General features: G+C 36.9%; 1 protein-coding gene and 1 pseudogene across 1 annotated transcript in view; one reads left to right on the top strand and one right to left on the bottom strand.

Moving 5' to 3' along the window:
* Window positions 1-16,882, top strand: part of MAN1A1 (mannosidase alpha class 1A member 1) — a 183,631-nt gene that overhangs the window by 92,910 nt on the left and 73,839 nt on the right. Inside the window, exon 6 of the mRNA XM_002817302.5 lies at window positions 14,471-14,565. Within this exon, the coding sequence (XP_002817348.1) occupies window positions 14,471-14,565 (95 nt within the window). The remainder of the gene's footprint in view (window positions 1-14,470; window positions 14,566-16,882) is intronic.
* On the bottom strand, window positions 9,088-13,301 carry LOC129059750 (histone-lysine N-methyltransferase SETMAR-like; annotated as a pseudogene).

Here is a 16,882-nt window from a genome sequence, read left to right as displayed (position 1 = left end):
TTGCTATTATGAACAGTGCACAATAGATACATGCGTGTGTCCTTATGGTAGAACAATTTATATATATATATATATATATATATACACACACACACATACCCAATACTGGGATTGCTGTGTTGAATGGTAATTCTGTTTTAAATTCTTTGAGAAATCACCAAACTACTTTCCACAATGGCTGAACTAAATTTACATTCCCACCAGCAGTGAATAAGTATTCCTTTTTCTCCACAACCCCACCAGCTTCTGTTATTTTATTTATTTTTTTTTTACTTTTTAATAATAGCCATATAATAAAGTTTTTTAAACAGGCTTTTGAAATCTTATTTCCTTAAAGATCCATGTTGGCCTTTACCAGAATTGTTTATTTGTTTTTATTATCACCCCCTAAAATAAGATAGTTTCTTTTTCCCATGGTTATCAGCCATTTGCCCTCAATGGTACTGGTTTGGAGTGACTAAAGTTAGGGCCAGAGTAACAGTACCTCACTTTTACTCTATTTTATAGCAATTGAAATGTTCAGTATTGACATTAAGTTTTTAACCAGTGTGTTGCTGTATTTGTTTAGTGCTGACACAGCTTCACTCCATTTCTTTTGCACCTTGATTCTGTGGGTTTTATAGACAGCCGGTGTTTGGTGCCTGGCCCCAGGACGGGACTCTGCACTGCCACCCATCTGCCATCACTTCTGTTACTCTCTTTTACCCTTGCCTTGCCATCCACCATCACTTCTGTTATTTCCCTTTTAACCCTTGCCCGCCTATGTTTTTTCCACTTAGAGCTTTGGATCTTTTTTAAACACACATGCTGCTATCTCACTCTTTCTTTTAGAACTAGTCCTTTTGAACAAATCTAATAGATCTGTTACTTCACTACTTAGGATGAGTCTTGTCTGAACAATAACCTTCAGGATGTTGGCCAGTCTCAGAAGAAAACGTATACATGTAATGTACATAAATCATATTGGGTAAAGTCAGTTTTATCTAAAACTGAATTTAAGATCTTCAAAAACACTTAAATGAACTTTCTTTACAGTTTTGTGCTATTCTCTTTCTAAATTTGCCAGTTGTATGTGGTAAGATTGATGGTGAGGATTTATCTGATTACCTTGTGTAGTAGTCATAGTATTTGTCTTCATTTTCTTTTTGAAGAGGAGTGGAAGTTATTACTTGATCCTTTCCTATGTATCACATTTTTCCAGTGTTACACTTCAAAAACAAGTGTTATTATGAGTCATTGACCACAGCTGTCATGTTTACTTACGTATCCCAAGTGTTTGTGCAACTTGGTGTGTAAGTACATAGGCACTAAATAAATATTTGTTGAATAAGTGGATTGACATTTTTAAAAGGTCAATTATGCAAGCAATTCCTTTTTGAAAGTTCGTAATTTAGAAAGTTTCAACTATGTTGAAATACGTGTGTGTGTGTGCAATAGCTTTAAAAAGCAATAGGCCGGGCACAGTGGCTCACGCCTGTAATCCCAGCACTTTGGGAGGTGGAGGCGGGTGGATCACGAGGTCAGGAGATCGAGACCATCCTGGCCAACATGGTGAAATCCCGTCTCTACTAAAAATACAAAAAAATTAGCCACGCGTGGTGGCAGGTGACTGTAGTCCCAGCTGCTCAGGAGGCTGAGGCAGGAGAATGGCATGAACCTGGGAGGCGGAGCTTGCAGTGAGCCGAGATCGCACCACTGCACTCCAGCCTGGGCAACAGAGCTAGACTCCATCCCCACAAAAAAAAAAAAAAAAAAAAAAAAAAGCAATAAAAAAAACAAAACATTTCGATAGCGCATGAGTAGCTACAATGGGCAACAGAAATTATGTTTCTTGTTATTATTTGTGTGTGTATTCTGAAGAGGTGTTTGCCTGCCAAACTATTTCAGTCTGATATTTTCAAAACTCTTCTAATAAAAAAGATACTGAGTTATGTGACATTTTGATATTCTGATGATGATCGTTATTAAGGCAGGGCATTGTTTCATTGAGTTGTTTATAGTACTGTAAGAATATAACACTGATCTATTAAAAACAAATGCAATGTTGTCATGAAATGGGATGTATGAAAATATGTTAAAGCCTCTTAAATGAAAAAAAATAAAGATGCTTTCAAGTAAATTAGCAAAATTCAGGGATTAGCAAAGTATAGCCAAGCCCATTCATTCACATTTTGTCTATGGCTGCTTTGACCCTACAACTATAGTTAGTGAGTGAGTGAATGAATTGAATGAATGCTGACCAGAAATTGCACTTTCAAACATTTAACCTGAGGAAATAGTTATATATACAAATAAGTATGTACAGGGATGTTCATTCCACAGCTGTTTGTAATATCAAAACAAGGGAAACCTAAATATTGACTAATAGAAGACTGGCTAAGTAAGTTCTGGTGTATCCTTATTATACCAGAACTAGTGTATGATATAGCTATTTTTAAAAAGATGTTACAGAAATGTATCCAGTGATAGGAAACAAGGGTCAACAAACTACAGCCCTTTGGCCAAATTGGCTCAAGACCTGTTTTTATACTACCAGAGCTGTGAGTGGGTTGTTAAATTTTAAAGGATTATTAAAAATAAACATGAGACAGAGTATGTGACTAGTAAAGCTTAAAATATTTACTGTCTAACCCTCTATAGAAAATGTTTGCTGACCCCTGATATAGAATGTTGTATACAATGTAGATTAAATTGGTAGGGATGGGTTTAAAACATTATGAAATAATATATATAGAACAATACCTTTTTTAAAAAAAATGCAATCAATACCATTTAGACACTTAAGATGTTAATAGTTATTTCTGGGTAGACAGGATTAATAAGATTCTATATTTTATGCCTAATTTTGTGATTTTTCAGTAATGAGAATGTATTCATTGTTTAAGAAAATAAAAATTTAATATTGGCATGGGGAAAAAGAGAACTTCTCTGAGTTTCAAGGTGCACAAATATGTTTTTCCATTTTGTAGATGAGGAAACTGAGACTAAGAGTTTAATTAACTTGCCTGGAGGGACACAAACATAAGACAAAAATTGCATTGATGCCAAATTTTCTGTCCAGCAATGTCACCATTTGATAATTTAAAATGCTCATCTGTCAGCTGAAATAAAACTATAGACTCTGTACCCAAAGGCAATTTAAAGGTATCAGTGTATAATATATGATAAAGGAGGATTATGCAGAAATAACAAACCACCTGCCTAATGGTATTAGGTGTGTCCTGGATAGGTTTACATTTGCTTAAATAGAACGAAAAAATGAGTAGCTTACATTTTACATTTTTTAAAAGAAACAAAACCTGTGCACATAGGTATTCAGTTGACTTTGTAAATTTGCAAACTATTACTGCTACATAATATGGTAATTAATTGCTCTTTCATACCTACAGAGTTTAATTGTTCAAATTCAGGCATGTGACACAAAAAGGGACCATGTCCTGAAGCTTGTGTCCTTCACTGTAAGGTAGAGGAAGGACATTTGACTTATCAGATCCTTGTGCAGATAACTGTTTACAAAATAAGTCAGCAACTCAGAAGGAGAATGAATACAACAGTGAGAAGTCTCATTGTAATGAACTGATAGCTAATAACTCAAAGAAGCAAGCAGTAGGACTATAGAAAGCAGACATGGTAGCTCAGCAGCTTTTGGACCATTTAGTGTGTGGACAAAAGGCCTAGTATCCTTCTATTATTCCTGAGGAAACCACTGTCTTATAGCCAAGAATAATAACTATTCTTACTCTTTTAAAAAGCACTTGTTCCTTTAATTATAACCATCTTGTGATTTGGGAAGATTATTCTCTATTCACATATTTAGCAACTGAGGCACAGAAAGGAGGTTAAGTGAGCGTTCAAGATCGTACAGACTGTTCAAGTGATAATGGAAAACTCCATCACCTAGGCCCAGCTCTGTATGCATATGATGGTGATGCTGAGTAAAGGCAGGATCATTCTACATTTCACCGAATCATAAAAAAACAGATAAACATGTCTTTAAAACTTATATAAATTATTAAACTATAAATATTTTGATGCTCTTCAGAGATGAGGTTCAGTTATCTCTGAACAGATGACACAGGAAAAAAAATTCACTAGTATAGAATGCTTTGTAACTAAAATATGTCAGGGAATTATGATATACAGTCATGCCTAGGTATCTGTGGGGGTAGGTTTCAGGACCCCCTGAGGATACCGAAATCCACAGATGCTCAAGTTCCTTACATAAAATGGTACAGTATTTGCATATAATCTGAATACATCCTCCCGTAGTCTTTAAATCATCTCTAGATTACTTATACCTAATATAATGTCAGTGCTGTGTAAATAGTTGTTACACTGTGTAGTTTAGGAATAATGACAAGTCTATACGTGTTCAGTACAGATGCAACCATACATTTTTTCCAAATATTTTTGATCTGCAACTGGTTGATACCACAGATGTGGAACCCACAGATACAGAGGTCCAACTGTATTTGCATAGATGAGGCTATCATTTTTTCTTTTGTCTTTTTCTTGAACAAAGATTACCAAGCCTGGATTTTGTATATTTTAATGATTTCTGATGTCTGCTTGCAAAAGCAGTAGTAAATAGAACAGCCCCAATTTTAACCGTATGATGTGACATACTGACATCTATGTAGTGGAGTCCATAAATTCAGTTAGAAATCATAGCCAGATAGAGTATGTGCTTTCATAATTCCCTTCCCTTTAGTAGGCATTATATTTTTTAAAATAAAGATGTTTTCCTTTTGATGTGAAATGTATTTTCAGAAATTATTTGTCATATTTAGTGTAAACATTATTCACTATATACTGCATATTTTTCTAAATGTCATGTTGGCAATTTGCCCATTTTTTAAACCTAAAATTGAGATAGAATGAGTAGCTTTAGGCACTGTATAATGACTTGGATTACTGTGGTGTTCTTGCTGTAATTTATTATTATTTATCATTCTTGGGCAGGTATTTTAGTAATTAGAAAGCCTACAGTAACATATGTGGTACACTTAAGAATAGTTTGAAGCACTAGAGCTACATAGCCATTGGGTTTCCTCTCCCTTTTTTAACTTCCATATTGAATGCATATTAGAAGGACATGTAACTTTTATCATACTGTTGCCTTGCTCCCAGCCCGCTGCTCATTTATGTATACAAAAGCCTATACTTTCTTCTTGAGGAAAATTTTTTTAAGGACCCTAATTATTTCTTAAGATTTATTTTCCTTCTATCAGGTAGCCAATACAGTATTTTTTTGATGTTGTCATTCATATATGTTTGCCTCTTACAACTCAGAAAAGTCCCATAACCAATGAGAACTACTGCCTTTCTTCCTGCCCTATTTCTCATAACCCTGATGACCCAGAAATCCCTCCACTTACCATAAATGGGAGGCATTAAGGTAGTGTTAGGACTTCCTTAAGACATCTGATGTGCTCTTTTAACCATCTTTTAAACTTCCCTTCCTGGTATTTAAGGCCATGAGCTTATCTTATTTAATCTGTCTCTCTCTCACCATTTTCTAGACCCTAGTAATCTAGCTCTCCACCTGCTCACTATCATGAAAAGCACTTCCTCTTCCCTTTTGCTTTATCTCTTATCTTCCTCCACATTAATCCAGAGCATGTACACAAACGTACATGCCTACTCCCAAATAAGTACACACCTGCATCTATATGTGTCACCTCTTCAACCTTACCTCTCCCTCTAGACCTAACTCACTTTTTAAAAAAAATTCCCAGTTACAGCATGTATCACTTAATTTATTCTCTACCTATGGTTTGTATTGTTTTATGTTGTATATCTTATGCTTATATGGTTTTATATGGCTGACTTACCTTCCTGGTTGTAAGCTTCTTGAGATCAGGGATTTAATTTTTTCTCATGTATCTCTCTTATAGCCCTTACCACATTGGTAAATATGTAGTAAGTGCTTATTAAGTCTTAAAATAAGCCTGTCCTGTGGAGCAGAAACGTTCCTCAGGAAGTGTCTTATCGAGTGTTCCCATTTTACAAAAGAGAAAATTGGAATGGTGAAGTGACCCATTTTCTTTATGGCATAACTGGTGAATAGCAAGCCCTGAACTAGAACCTAGGGCTCCTGACTCTTAGTTCAGTGTGCCTATTCCCAGGCAGCCTTGACCACACTGATGCTCAGGGAAACACTGCCATGAGAACATGGCATTTACTGCTGCTCACATGGACAGTGGTGAGCAGCCCTGAACAACAGCCTGAAGTTCTCCCCAGCATTCCCCATTTTTCATCTTGCCTTCTTAACTTTATAAAAACCCTCTCTATTCAGGAACTAGGGAATGAATGAGAGTCCTCTCTCAGGAAAAAAAAAAAAATTAATAACGAGATACAATTTTATTCATTCATTTATCAACATTTACTCATTTTGACTAGGAGATAGCATAAAAGCCACTTCTCTTCACTACCTCTTATTTTGTCATGAGAATAAATATCTTTAAAAAGCTAGATAAATCTAAAGAGCCTATTCACTAGAACATTCTACATTTAGATTTTTAAACCATGCTTACAATTGGAAGTGTTTTCCTTTGTTTAAATTTTATGCTTTTATATGTTAATAAACTCAAGACTAAAGGACAGCTACATTGATTCTTCGTCGTTATAATCGGTGGTTATTGGCAGGATAGCATGTGTAGTCTTTTATTTTGAAAAAAACAAGTTGGGAAGATCTCTGTGCTTTAATATTTCAGGAAAATAAGCGACGCTCTTTTCATCTAATTGCCTGAAGGCTAAAAATTGAATTGTATTGAATCACAGGGGAGACAAACAAAGTAATTGACAAAAGCAGTCATCTAATTAAATATATTATTTTTTAAAAAATGGAGTTTGTAATGAAATTTGACAAATACAACACATAAATTTTTTAATTTAAAACTTCGGTTTTAGGTTTTGATCAATTACAGAAACAGAATGAGAAGAAAGAAAGAGACAGTGAAAGAAAGATGTGTGCCCACAAGGGAGAGTCCCTCTGGATCAAAAGGATCACCCGTCTCTGAGATGACAGGAAGCTGGTATTCACTTGGGTGTAGCTGGCAGTAAACCATCCCACATCAGAGCATTTAACTAGGAGAATAGGCCCTCTCTGAACTTCAGTTTCCTCATCTGTGTATCAGATTATGGAACTAGATAACCTTTGATGTCCCTTCCAGCTCTGAGTTTCTGCTGGATTAGTTATTTTTACATATCTTTATTCTGATATTTAAATCTTTCAGAGGTCCACTCTAAAAAGCCAGAATAGCTTAATAAGTACTTACTGGTTTAGTGATTGATTTTGGCCCATATTATGTGCAAGTTTATCAACTCAACTAACAGTATATGGGTTTAGTTATTTGCAGCCAAAGATATTTATTGTGTCTATGGCATCTTGTGCTGAAAGCTTTATGTAGTGAGAATGAGTAATAGGTAAACTGTACTTGTACTAATGGTGAATTAGTGTTTGATCTTTTAATGGTGAAGTTTTCAACATGAGCATTTGAAGAAAAGCTTTGATATTGATTGTGCATTTCAAACTGAAGCATGTCTGAACTGAAAATATTTCCTTCCAAAGTCATCTGTTCTTATTCATTTCTTTTTTCCTTATTCTTTGCTCTGGCATGTGTATATTCCTGTATAGTTCTTTAGGGAACTGCAAACTAGAAAGGCAAAGAAAACCGTATGTCTTGTTTACAGCCTTGTCTGATACTGTCAGGGTAAAGTAAAAAGATAAATGTGTTTATTTGATAGATTTTAAATTTTGAAGTTTTTAAAACATTGATAAAAAACAGCAATAAGACTGATGATGTTACTTAAGTGTAATGAAAAGATACAGTTTTCATGTAGTTATTTTGAAATTCTTAACTTTAGGCTATAAAAGTTTTTATTTAAAGTTATTTGTTAGTTACATGCTCAAAAGAACTGTTGCATCATATTTTACCACCCTTCTTTCAGCAGGTTACATTGTTTTGACTTTTGCCATGAATGTAATCAGAATCCCTAGAATGCAAAATCTTTTAGAAAATTCTTGTTGGATCATAGGATATCTGCCCATCCCAAACTGATTGCTAGTTGTACAAAAACCATATTTTCTTTTAGTGGACATTAAAAAAATCTTCTATTAGCAGGGATTACATTTTATGAACTGCAGTTTTTCACCTGGCTCTCTTAACTTTATAAAATCCTCCCCACCAAATAGAGGTACCAACAAACACCAGAAACCAAGATTTGTGAAGAATTGGTTGGCAAATTAACATTTCCTATCTTCAAAAAATGATATTTGTCTTGCTTTTTTCCCAGTCACATTTTAGTACTAGTTTTGTAGCTTCTGAGTACTTATTTTTCCAGTGATAAATCAAAAATAGAAATGATCAGCCTTACTCTCCTTTTTTTTTCTGGGGAAATTGAGAACCAGAAGAGTTAACTGACCAGCTCAGGCCTCACATGGAAACAGTAGTACAGCCAGTCCGAGGACCTGGGTCCGGGGCTCTCTCCATCATGCCTATCCCCATTTGAAGTAGCACTAAAGTACCATTTAGTGTACTTTTTGTAATAATTTGCTTTTCAGCACATCATCTAATTTGTGCTACTTAAAACTTAATTGCCCTTTAGAATGATTTGTGATATGCCTCCTTCATTCTCTCAACAATTTTAATTTTACAAGCTAGTTTTACTACAAGCTCACCAGTTTAGGTAGAAGGATGTTCTCTTTTAGAATCTGGATTCTTCCTCCAGTAATCTCATCAGAGCTCAGGAGGAGATAGCAAATCAAACATTGAGAATTGAAGTTGATTCAGTCTCATGTATGATTTGATTAAAGCATCAATGAGCTAATTAATATTTTTATCTAAAAATATTTTGTAATTGTGCCCAAGGTTGAGACTCTAGAATACTGGAGATAATTATTTTCAGACAGTAGCAATTAGTGGAACGGGATGGAGCACTTTGCAAACAATATAATATCAATGGCTTCTTATTACAATGCCCCAGGTATGTTATTAGGTTGATGCAAAAGTAGTGGTGGTTTTGGACCATGAATTTTAAATCATTATAACTATGCGCAAACACATCTTTCTTAACCAAATAGGAACCATTACAATCAACACATTTTTGCCAACAAGAAATAAGTTTGTTTATTCCTGTAGTGTACAAATCTGTGCTTTGGGATTCGACAAACTCTTGGAAAGCATTTTCTGCATCCTTCTGGTTGTGGAAATGTTTTCCCTGCAAAAAGTTGTTGAGATGCTTGAATAAGTGGCAATGGGTTGGCAAGAAGTCAAGTGAATGTGGCAGATGAGACAAAACTTCATAGCCCAATTTGTTCAACTTTTGAAGTGGTTTTGCAACGTGCAGTCGGGCGTTGTCATGGAGAATTGGGCCCTTTCTGTTGACTAATGCCAACTGCAGGCATTGCAGTTTTCTGTGCATCTTATCCATTTGCTGAGCATACTTCTCAGATATAATGGTTTCACCAGGGTTCAGAAAGCTGTAGTGTATCTCACCGGCAGCAGACCACCAAACAGTGACCATTACCTTTTTTTGGTGCAGATTTGGCTTTGGGAAGTGCTTTGGAGGTTCTTCTTGGTCCATCCACTGAGCTGGTCATCACTGGTTGTCATATAAATCCACTTTTTGTTGCACGTCACAATCCGAGAAATTATTATTATTGTGTAGAATAAGAGAAGAAGACACTTCAAAACGACGATTTTTTTTTATGTTCACTCAGCTCATGAGGCACCCACTTAGCCAGTTTTTTCACCTTTCCAACTTGCTTCAAATGCAAAATGACCATAGAATGATCAACGTCCAGTTCTGTGGCAACTTCCGACGTAGTTGTAAGAGGATCAGCTTCGATGATTGGTCTCAATTGGTCATTACCAACTTCCCATGGCTGGCCACTATGCTCCTCATGTTCAAGGCTCTCATCTCCTTTGCAAAACTTATTTTTTTTTTTTTTTTTTGAGACAAGAGTCTCAGTTTATCACCAGTCTGGAGAGCTGTGATGCAACCTCAGCTCACTGCAACCTCCGCCTCCCGGGTTCAAGTGATTCTCCTGCCTCAGCCTCCCAAGTAGCTGGGACTACAGCCATGCGCCACCATGCCCAGCTAATTTTTGTGTTTTTAGTAGAGACGGGGTTTCACCATGTTGGCCAGGATAATCTCGATCTCTTGACTTCGTGATCCACCCGCCTCCGCCTCCCAAAGTGCTGAGATTACAGGCATGAGCCCCCGTGCCCAGCCACAAAACTTCTTGAATCAAGACTGCACTGTATGTTTGTTAGCAGTTCCTGGGCCAAATGTGTTGTTGATGTTGTAGGTTGTCTCCGCTGCTTTACCACCCATTTTGAACTCAAATAAGAAAATCACTCAAATTTGCTTTTTGTGTAACATCATTTCCATAGTCTAAAATCAACATAAAATCAACAAGTAATAATTCATTAGGAAAAAAATTAATAAAGCGAGAAATGCCCATTAAAATTATATGTAACGTAACCACATTTAAGAATGTATTCCAATATCAAACGGCCAATTCCAACAATGCAAAAACCACAATTACTTTTGTACTCACCTAATAATCTTAAATTGATTCATTTATTTATTAAATGAACATTTATTGAGTGCCAGCTGCTTCCATGCCCTCGTTGAGATCGTATCTAGTGGAGTTATCAAACAATAAACAAGCAAATAAAATAATTAAGATATGGTAAATAATGGAAAAGAAACAAGGTGATATGATAATAAATAAGGATGGCCAACTTTGTGTGGGGTGGTTAGGAAAAGACCTTTCGAGGGGACATTTACGCAGATTCCTGAAGGTAAGAATGAGCGAGCATTCGCAGAGGGCTCAGGAAAGAGCATTGCAGGCAGAGGAAACTGCAAGTGCAAAAACCCCGATATGGGAAGGGGCCGCTGTTCCTGTCTGTTAACTGAGAATATTAATATCTTTCTGCCTACCACTCATAGGAGCCCTGTGGTGATATCAGTAAATTTAAATAAAAAATGACTTAATCTGGATTAGATCTGTATAATAGGCAGTGAAGGAGAAATTAGGGTCTTTTTCTTTACATCTAGGAAGAAAAATTATTGGGGGATATAAGAGAAAACACACAAGAAAACGTTCAGAGATCTCTCTCTTGCCTTCTGTATCTTGGTTTAGAGATCTGTATCAAAGACTGCATTGTATGGTATCTAGTTAGCAGTGTGGGAGTTCACAGAAGGCAAAGATCTTGACCTGGAGTCTTGGCCTGGACTTGACTTTGGCCTTAAAGAATAGGTAAATTTGGATCAGCCAAAAGGAGGCAGAAGAGAGTGATTTAAAATGAGAGAATGTGTAAATAAAGTTGCTAAGATGGACTGAACATGAATGAGTACTTAAGAACATGAATGAGTACTTAAGACCATGAAGACTCAAAAGCTGGAGCTGGAGCCAGAGCCAGACGGACAGAAAATAATTGAAGGGTCTGATTCATAGAGGTGGTTGAACCTTCAGTAGAGCAGATTTGACCCAATGTTAGACAACACAGGAAGTCATTATCATTTCTTGAACAAGAAAATTGTGTGGTAGAAAGAGAAAGTTGGTAACGTAAATACAGATTAATGGAAATGAGGAAAAATTATTAGTGGAAATAAGGAAACAAGCAGGCTAGATAGGAGGACCTTCTTTTTTTTTTAATCATACATTTCATTGTACCTGGCAATGAGAACATGGCCTGTGCTCCTATCAGAGAATGAACTGCGTACGAGACATTTCAGATGAGTTAACAGTGATACTTGGTGACTGATTGGTGCAGTAAATCAAAAATCAAAATGCCTGTTCACTTGAGTCCAAGGGACTGACCAGAAAATAATGTCAGTGATAGAGCTGGGGAAGTTTGCCCAGGATATTAAATGATTAATTCCATGTTGGACATGTTAAATTTCAGAAAATAACAAGACACTCAAATTGTGATGTGTGTACACAGGTAGAAGTACTGAACTAGAGCTAAAATAGAAGGTTGAATTTGAGAATGCAAATAGGTGATGAGAACTGATGCCTTAGCTCTTGAGAATACACGCACATGATTAAAAGTGTGTGTATGACAGCGAAGAGGCAGGTGGGGAATAACTAACACGCACGTGCACACACACACACACACACACACACACACACAGAGAGAGAGAACAAGAGAGAGGAGTCTGAATAAGTAGAAGGCACCAAAACAGTCGGATAAAAGCCAGCTTCTTGAGGAAATATCATTATCATTATCACCATAAAAACTACAACTACCTGTTAGTGTTTACTAAGTGTCTTAAAGTCTTTAAATATAATAACTTATTATTTCTTTCCACAGCCTTTAAAAAAGTAAATGCTGTTGTTATCTCCATTGTACAGATGAGGAAGGTTAGGACAGAGAAATTAGGCAAGTTGTACAAGATTCCCCAGTTTGGAGAAGCAGAGCTGAGATTCAAGCACAGGCATTGTGCTTCAAAGCCCTCAACTCCTGTGCCATATGGTTATATCCGACTTGGTGTTTTAATTACGTGGTTTGACTTCGATCTTATGTAAGTTTCTTGAAAAGGAGTTAATTAACAGTTTTTAAAAGTTGGGTAGAAACCAGAAAGTCAACAGATGGCTGGGCAGTGATTGGATAAATCCTTGTAGCAGAAGACAACATGAAATTTCTCTAGGGTAAGGCAGAGAAAGGGAAAGAAGAATATACCCTTTGCTGTACTTTTTTTTCTCCTCTCCATACACTACAAGTTATTGATACAGGAAATTGTCCCCTTTGACAAGAGTTACAATAATTTGTGGAGAAAATGGCACCTCTGTTTGTTAGCATTTTCTATATACTACAAATGTATTTCCTTATTTGTATACAAGGAATGTCAGTTTATCTAAATTGACTGTCAACCAAAGTCATTTCTTTATTGACTTCCACTACTAAATGAGAGTTAGATTCCAAAAGATCTGTGGTATGCATAAGGAAAATTTTAAATTAAAAAAATAATTTTTTTTTAAGATTCCAAAAGATAGGGCTTGGAAAGTAGCCTCAACATTGGTATTACTGGATTACCTTCAGTCTGGGAGCCCAAGTGCCTGGATGTCTCAGTAGAGAGGCTCAGGACTTAGAGCAGGAGTTAGACACTGAAGCCCTTCCCTCTGGAGAAGCCACACGTGACTTCTTTGTCAATTGCTTTAGTGAATGCTTCCCCAGTGGCTGACAGAGAACTTTGCCTCCATTTTCCATGCTCTTCAGGGCTCCTCCAGCCTCTCTCACTTCTTCCTTGTTTGAGGAGGAAATGGTACACTTCCAGTCTGCCATGCTCAGTCATACGGCTTAAAGGAGAGGGGACCAGGTACCTGCTTGGTGCCACAACTACAGCAGGCCTTTCTTCAGTAAATAAGCTAGTGCTTTTCTTTGGACCTAAAACTGAGGATGGATCTCATCTAATTAATCTTCCTAAAACACAGTTCTGCACACTAGACTTTCATTATTTTTCCATTCTAACCAGAATAAAAGTTTTAGCCTTGCATTTGTGGCCCTCCATGTTTTGGCCTGAGCTGTGGATGCCTGACCTCATTTACCAGTATCCCTTTTTTGTCAGGCAGGCTGCCCCATTCCCTATTTATTCTGTAGGGCCCCACTTGCCTTCTTCTGTGGGGAGGAGGCTGATCCCTCAGGGATTCCCTCTTTACTTTCCAATCTTCACTCCGGTCTGTGGTATTATCAACCCCAGTTCAATGCTGCATACAGTTCTCATCTAAATGCCATCTCCAGCATACAGTCTCACTGAACTCACCTGAATGCCTCACTGAACTCACCTAGTATTTTATCTCCAGCTCTCATTATATCTGTGTTCTAGATATTTATGTGCATATAATTATCTTCCCTAGTAAACTCTGGGCAGACTCTGTACCTAATTTAACTTAGTATTTTTTATATCACTCACACTTAACATCAGAGGAAGTTAAAGCTGCAAGGGCTTAGGAGACACACAGACCTGTGATAATGTCTTTTTCAAACTTCTCCTTTCTCTGTGCTCTAGTAAATAATAGTGCTGAAGGTGGGATAGACCAGATCTCCTGGTTCTCAGTCCGGGTCTTATCCTCCAACAACAGTGGTTCTCCCACTGGCTTGCACATTGAAATCACCTGGCATCGCCTGTGATGCTTTTAAAATCCTGATCCAGAAGCTTACAGCCATAGAAATTAGAATCTCAAGAGTAAGACGTTCACATCAGTAGCATCCAAATCTCCCCACATGATTCTAATGAGCAACCAAGATTTGGAATAAATATCCCCCAGTATGATGGCCCCTGGACCATTGTTGCTTTACAGGGTAATTCTGTTAATTTGGTAAACTTTTTGTCAGATATTAAAGTAGAAAATATTAAAATATTAAAGTAGAAAAGTGGTAACTATTAGATAATAATATAGTACATCTTGTTTTGCTTGCAACAGTAGCTTACAGTTAACTGTTTGACTTTTCAGATTTTTCGAAAGAAAGCAGTGGAACTTGGGGTAAAATTGCTACCTGCATTTCATACTCCCTCTGGAATACCTTGGGCATTGCTGAATATGAAAAGGTAAAACTCTTCATTTTCAACAACATGTTTTAAGGTGAAATATTCCAGATTGTTGCCTAATAAGTATACATTAGATAGATAATTACTTGTATGATACTGGTGACTAACAGACTCCACTGGGAGTCTTGAGATCTGTCTTTTCGTTGGCAGCTCTTAGCTTTTCAGTGTTCCATAGCCTCAGATGTGTCCCCGTTGTGGGATGGCATGACCTCAACAGAGTCATTCAGGCCAGACGCGATTGGAGGTTTACACTGTCATAGTGACATTGCATCAATGATACTGTCTCTCTCCATAAATACCAAAAGAATCCCATTATCTTTTAATTGTCATCAAAGCATTTCACTTCCAAAGAAGCAAATTCCTAAGAACCTTTATTTAAGTTCAGCTACTGGTCAGAAATATGGCAGAAATACAATATTTGGCCTAATCAGATCCCCCATAAAAGGAGCTGGTATAACGGAGACTGGGAGCACCTGTGGTTACCCAGCCCCCAGTTGTAAGAAGGGAAGGCAGCTGATGCACTCACCCAGATCAATCCAACCTTCTCATCCTCTTTGGTGGAGAACCCTGATATGCCAAGTTCTTGAGAATGTGGCCCCAATTGGAAAAGACACACACACACACACATACACACGCATACACACGCACCCCAGGCTGAACAGACTTTCTGGTGTTCTCCCAGAGAGTAGTTGGAGTTTCCATAACTTAAGCATTTCATTAATAAACAATTTTGTCTTAAGCTTCCTTCTTAACGCCTTCCTGCCCATAAGTTATTAATTGCCTGTACCTGTCTGTGATAATGATGAGACAGTGATGATAGCTATTATTGTCACTATAAAATGTGATGGGCTCTTTACTTCTCTTATCACATATTATCCTCACAACAACCCAGTAAGGTCAATGCTGTTATCTCCATTTTACTAATAGGAAGCTCTAGTCACAGAGAGATTAATTAATTTACCTAATATCATACAGTAAGTAAATGGTAGAGCTAGAATATGTACTTAGATGTCTATACGCACATCAATGCATACATACAAATGAAACAGCTTTCTGGTTTAGAAACACCAAGAGAGTGCATAGCATGGTTTGGCAAGATTAATGCACATTTCTTCCTAATTATTTATTTTAGTGACATTCTGTCCAAATATTAATCATAAAACCATGAAATTAATCATTGTTTATTTTATTTTTCCTTTAACGAATTTGTGAGATGCCATGCTTTAGTTTCATTTGTATATTATATATCTACACCTTGCAATCATCCTGCACCTATCTATAGGTGTGGGGAGTCAGGTGGGGAGAGTTCACACCTCTGGGCCATGTTAAACTGAGATATTAATAGTTCTCTATTGCAGAATGTGATGCCTCAGGATCTGTTCTTCCTTTAGGGGTCCTCAGGCTTTCTCTGTCAGCTCGAAGATCATACATGTGCTGTAGGGCCTTAATGCAGGGCTGGCTCTGAGGTTGGCTTGGAAGCAGCTTGGTTTGTATTTGGAGGCCCATGAGTATTTGACTCCTGTAGACCTTCTTTCTTACCTTTTATATCTTCAGAATTTGTATTTATAGGTAGTATTCTGACCAAGATACTACTCTCTTACCTAAAACAAGATCTGGTCATGCAAGCACTGTGCACGATTAACTCATTTTTTTCCCTACTGAGAAAAGTGTTATGGGCATAGTAGTACACTAAACTAATTGGTTATCAAGAGACCTGAATCTAGGTCTTTACAGCTACCCGAGGTTTGTCTTTGCAGCAGTCATTTAAACTCTCTTGGCTAATTTGTAACCAGGAAGGTAGGTGAACTCAGTAGTTACTTTGTGAACATTTTGGGGTTCACAGACCACTTTCAGATTCTGATGAACATATCCCTCTCATAAAATGCATATCCCAACTACATGGATTTTTACACAATTTCCAAAAGCTAACAGTACAATGGAAGACCACCAATGACCCCCAGTTTACAATCCTAGAGCAGATAATCACTCCAGCCTTCTCTTAAATTCTATGAAGCTAGTTTCCTGGAAGGTAATGAAATTGGAGAAAGGCCTACTAAATCTAATAGAGGTGTGGGCTACATCTTTGCAAAAGTCGAGTTCATTTTTATGAGATGCTGGTATTACTTAATTAGTTCTGGCCTCCCTCGAAATAAGCATAAGAAATTGGAATTCAAAATATACTATTTTGAAGTATATTTAACTTTACTGTTTATTTCTAACTGCCAAGTGGATTTTTCCTTAGTTAAATCTATCCTTAGTGTACCATGGAGATATTTCTCAGTACATAAATACTTAATTTATTAAATTACTAAATTCT

The sequence above is a fragment of the Pongo abelii genome, chromosome 5, assembly GCF_028885655.2.
Source record: "Pongo abelii isolate AG06213 chromosome 5, NHGRI_mPonAbe1-v2.0_pri, whole genome shotgun sequence".
NCBI lineage: Eukaryota > Metazoa > Chordata > Mammalia > Primates > Hominidae > Pongo > Pongo abelii.
The sequence above is the reverse complement of the archived record's forward strand: the minus strand, read 5'-3'. Positions and strand labels throughout refer to the sequence as shown.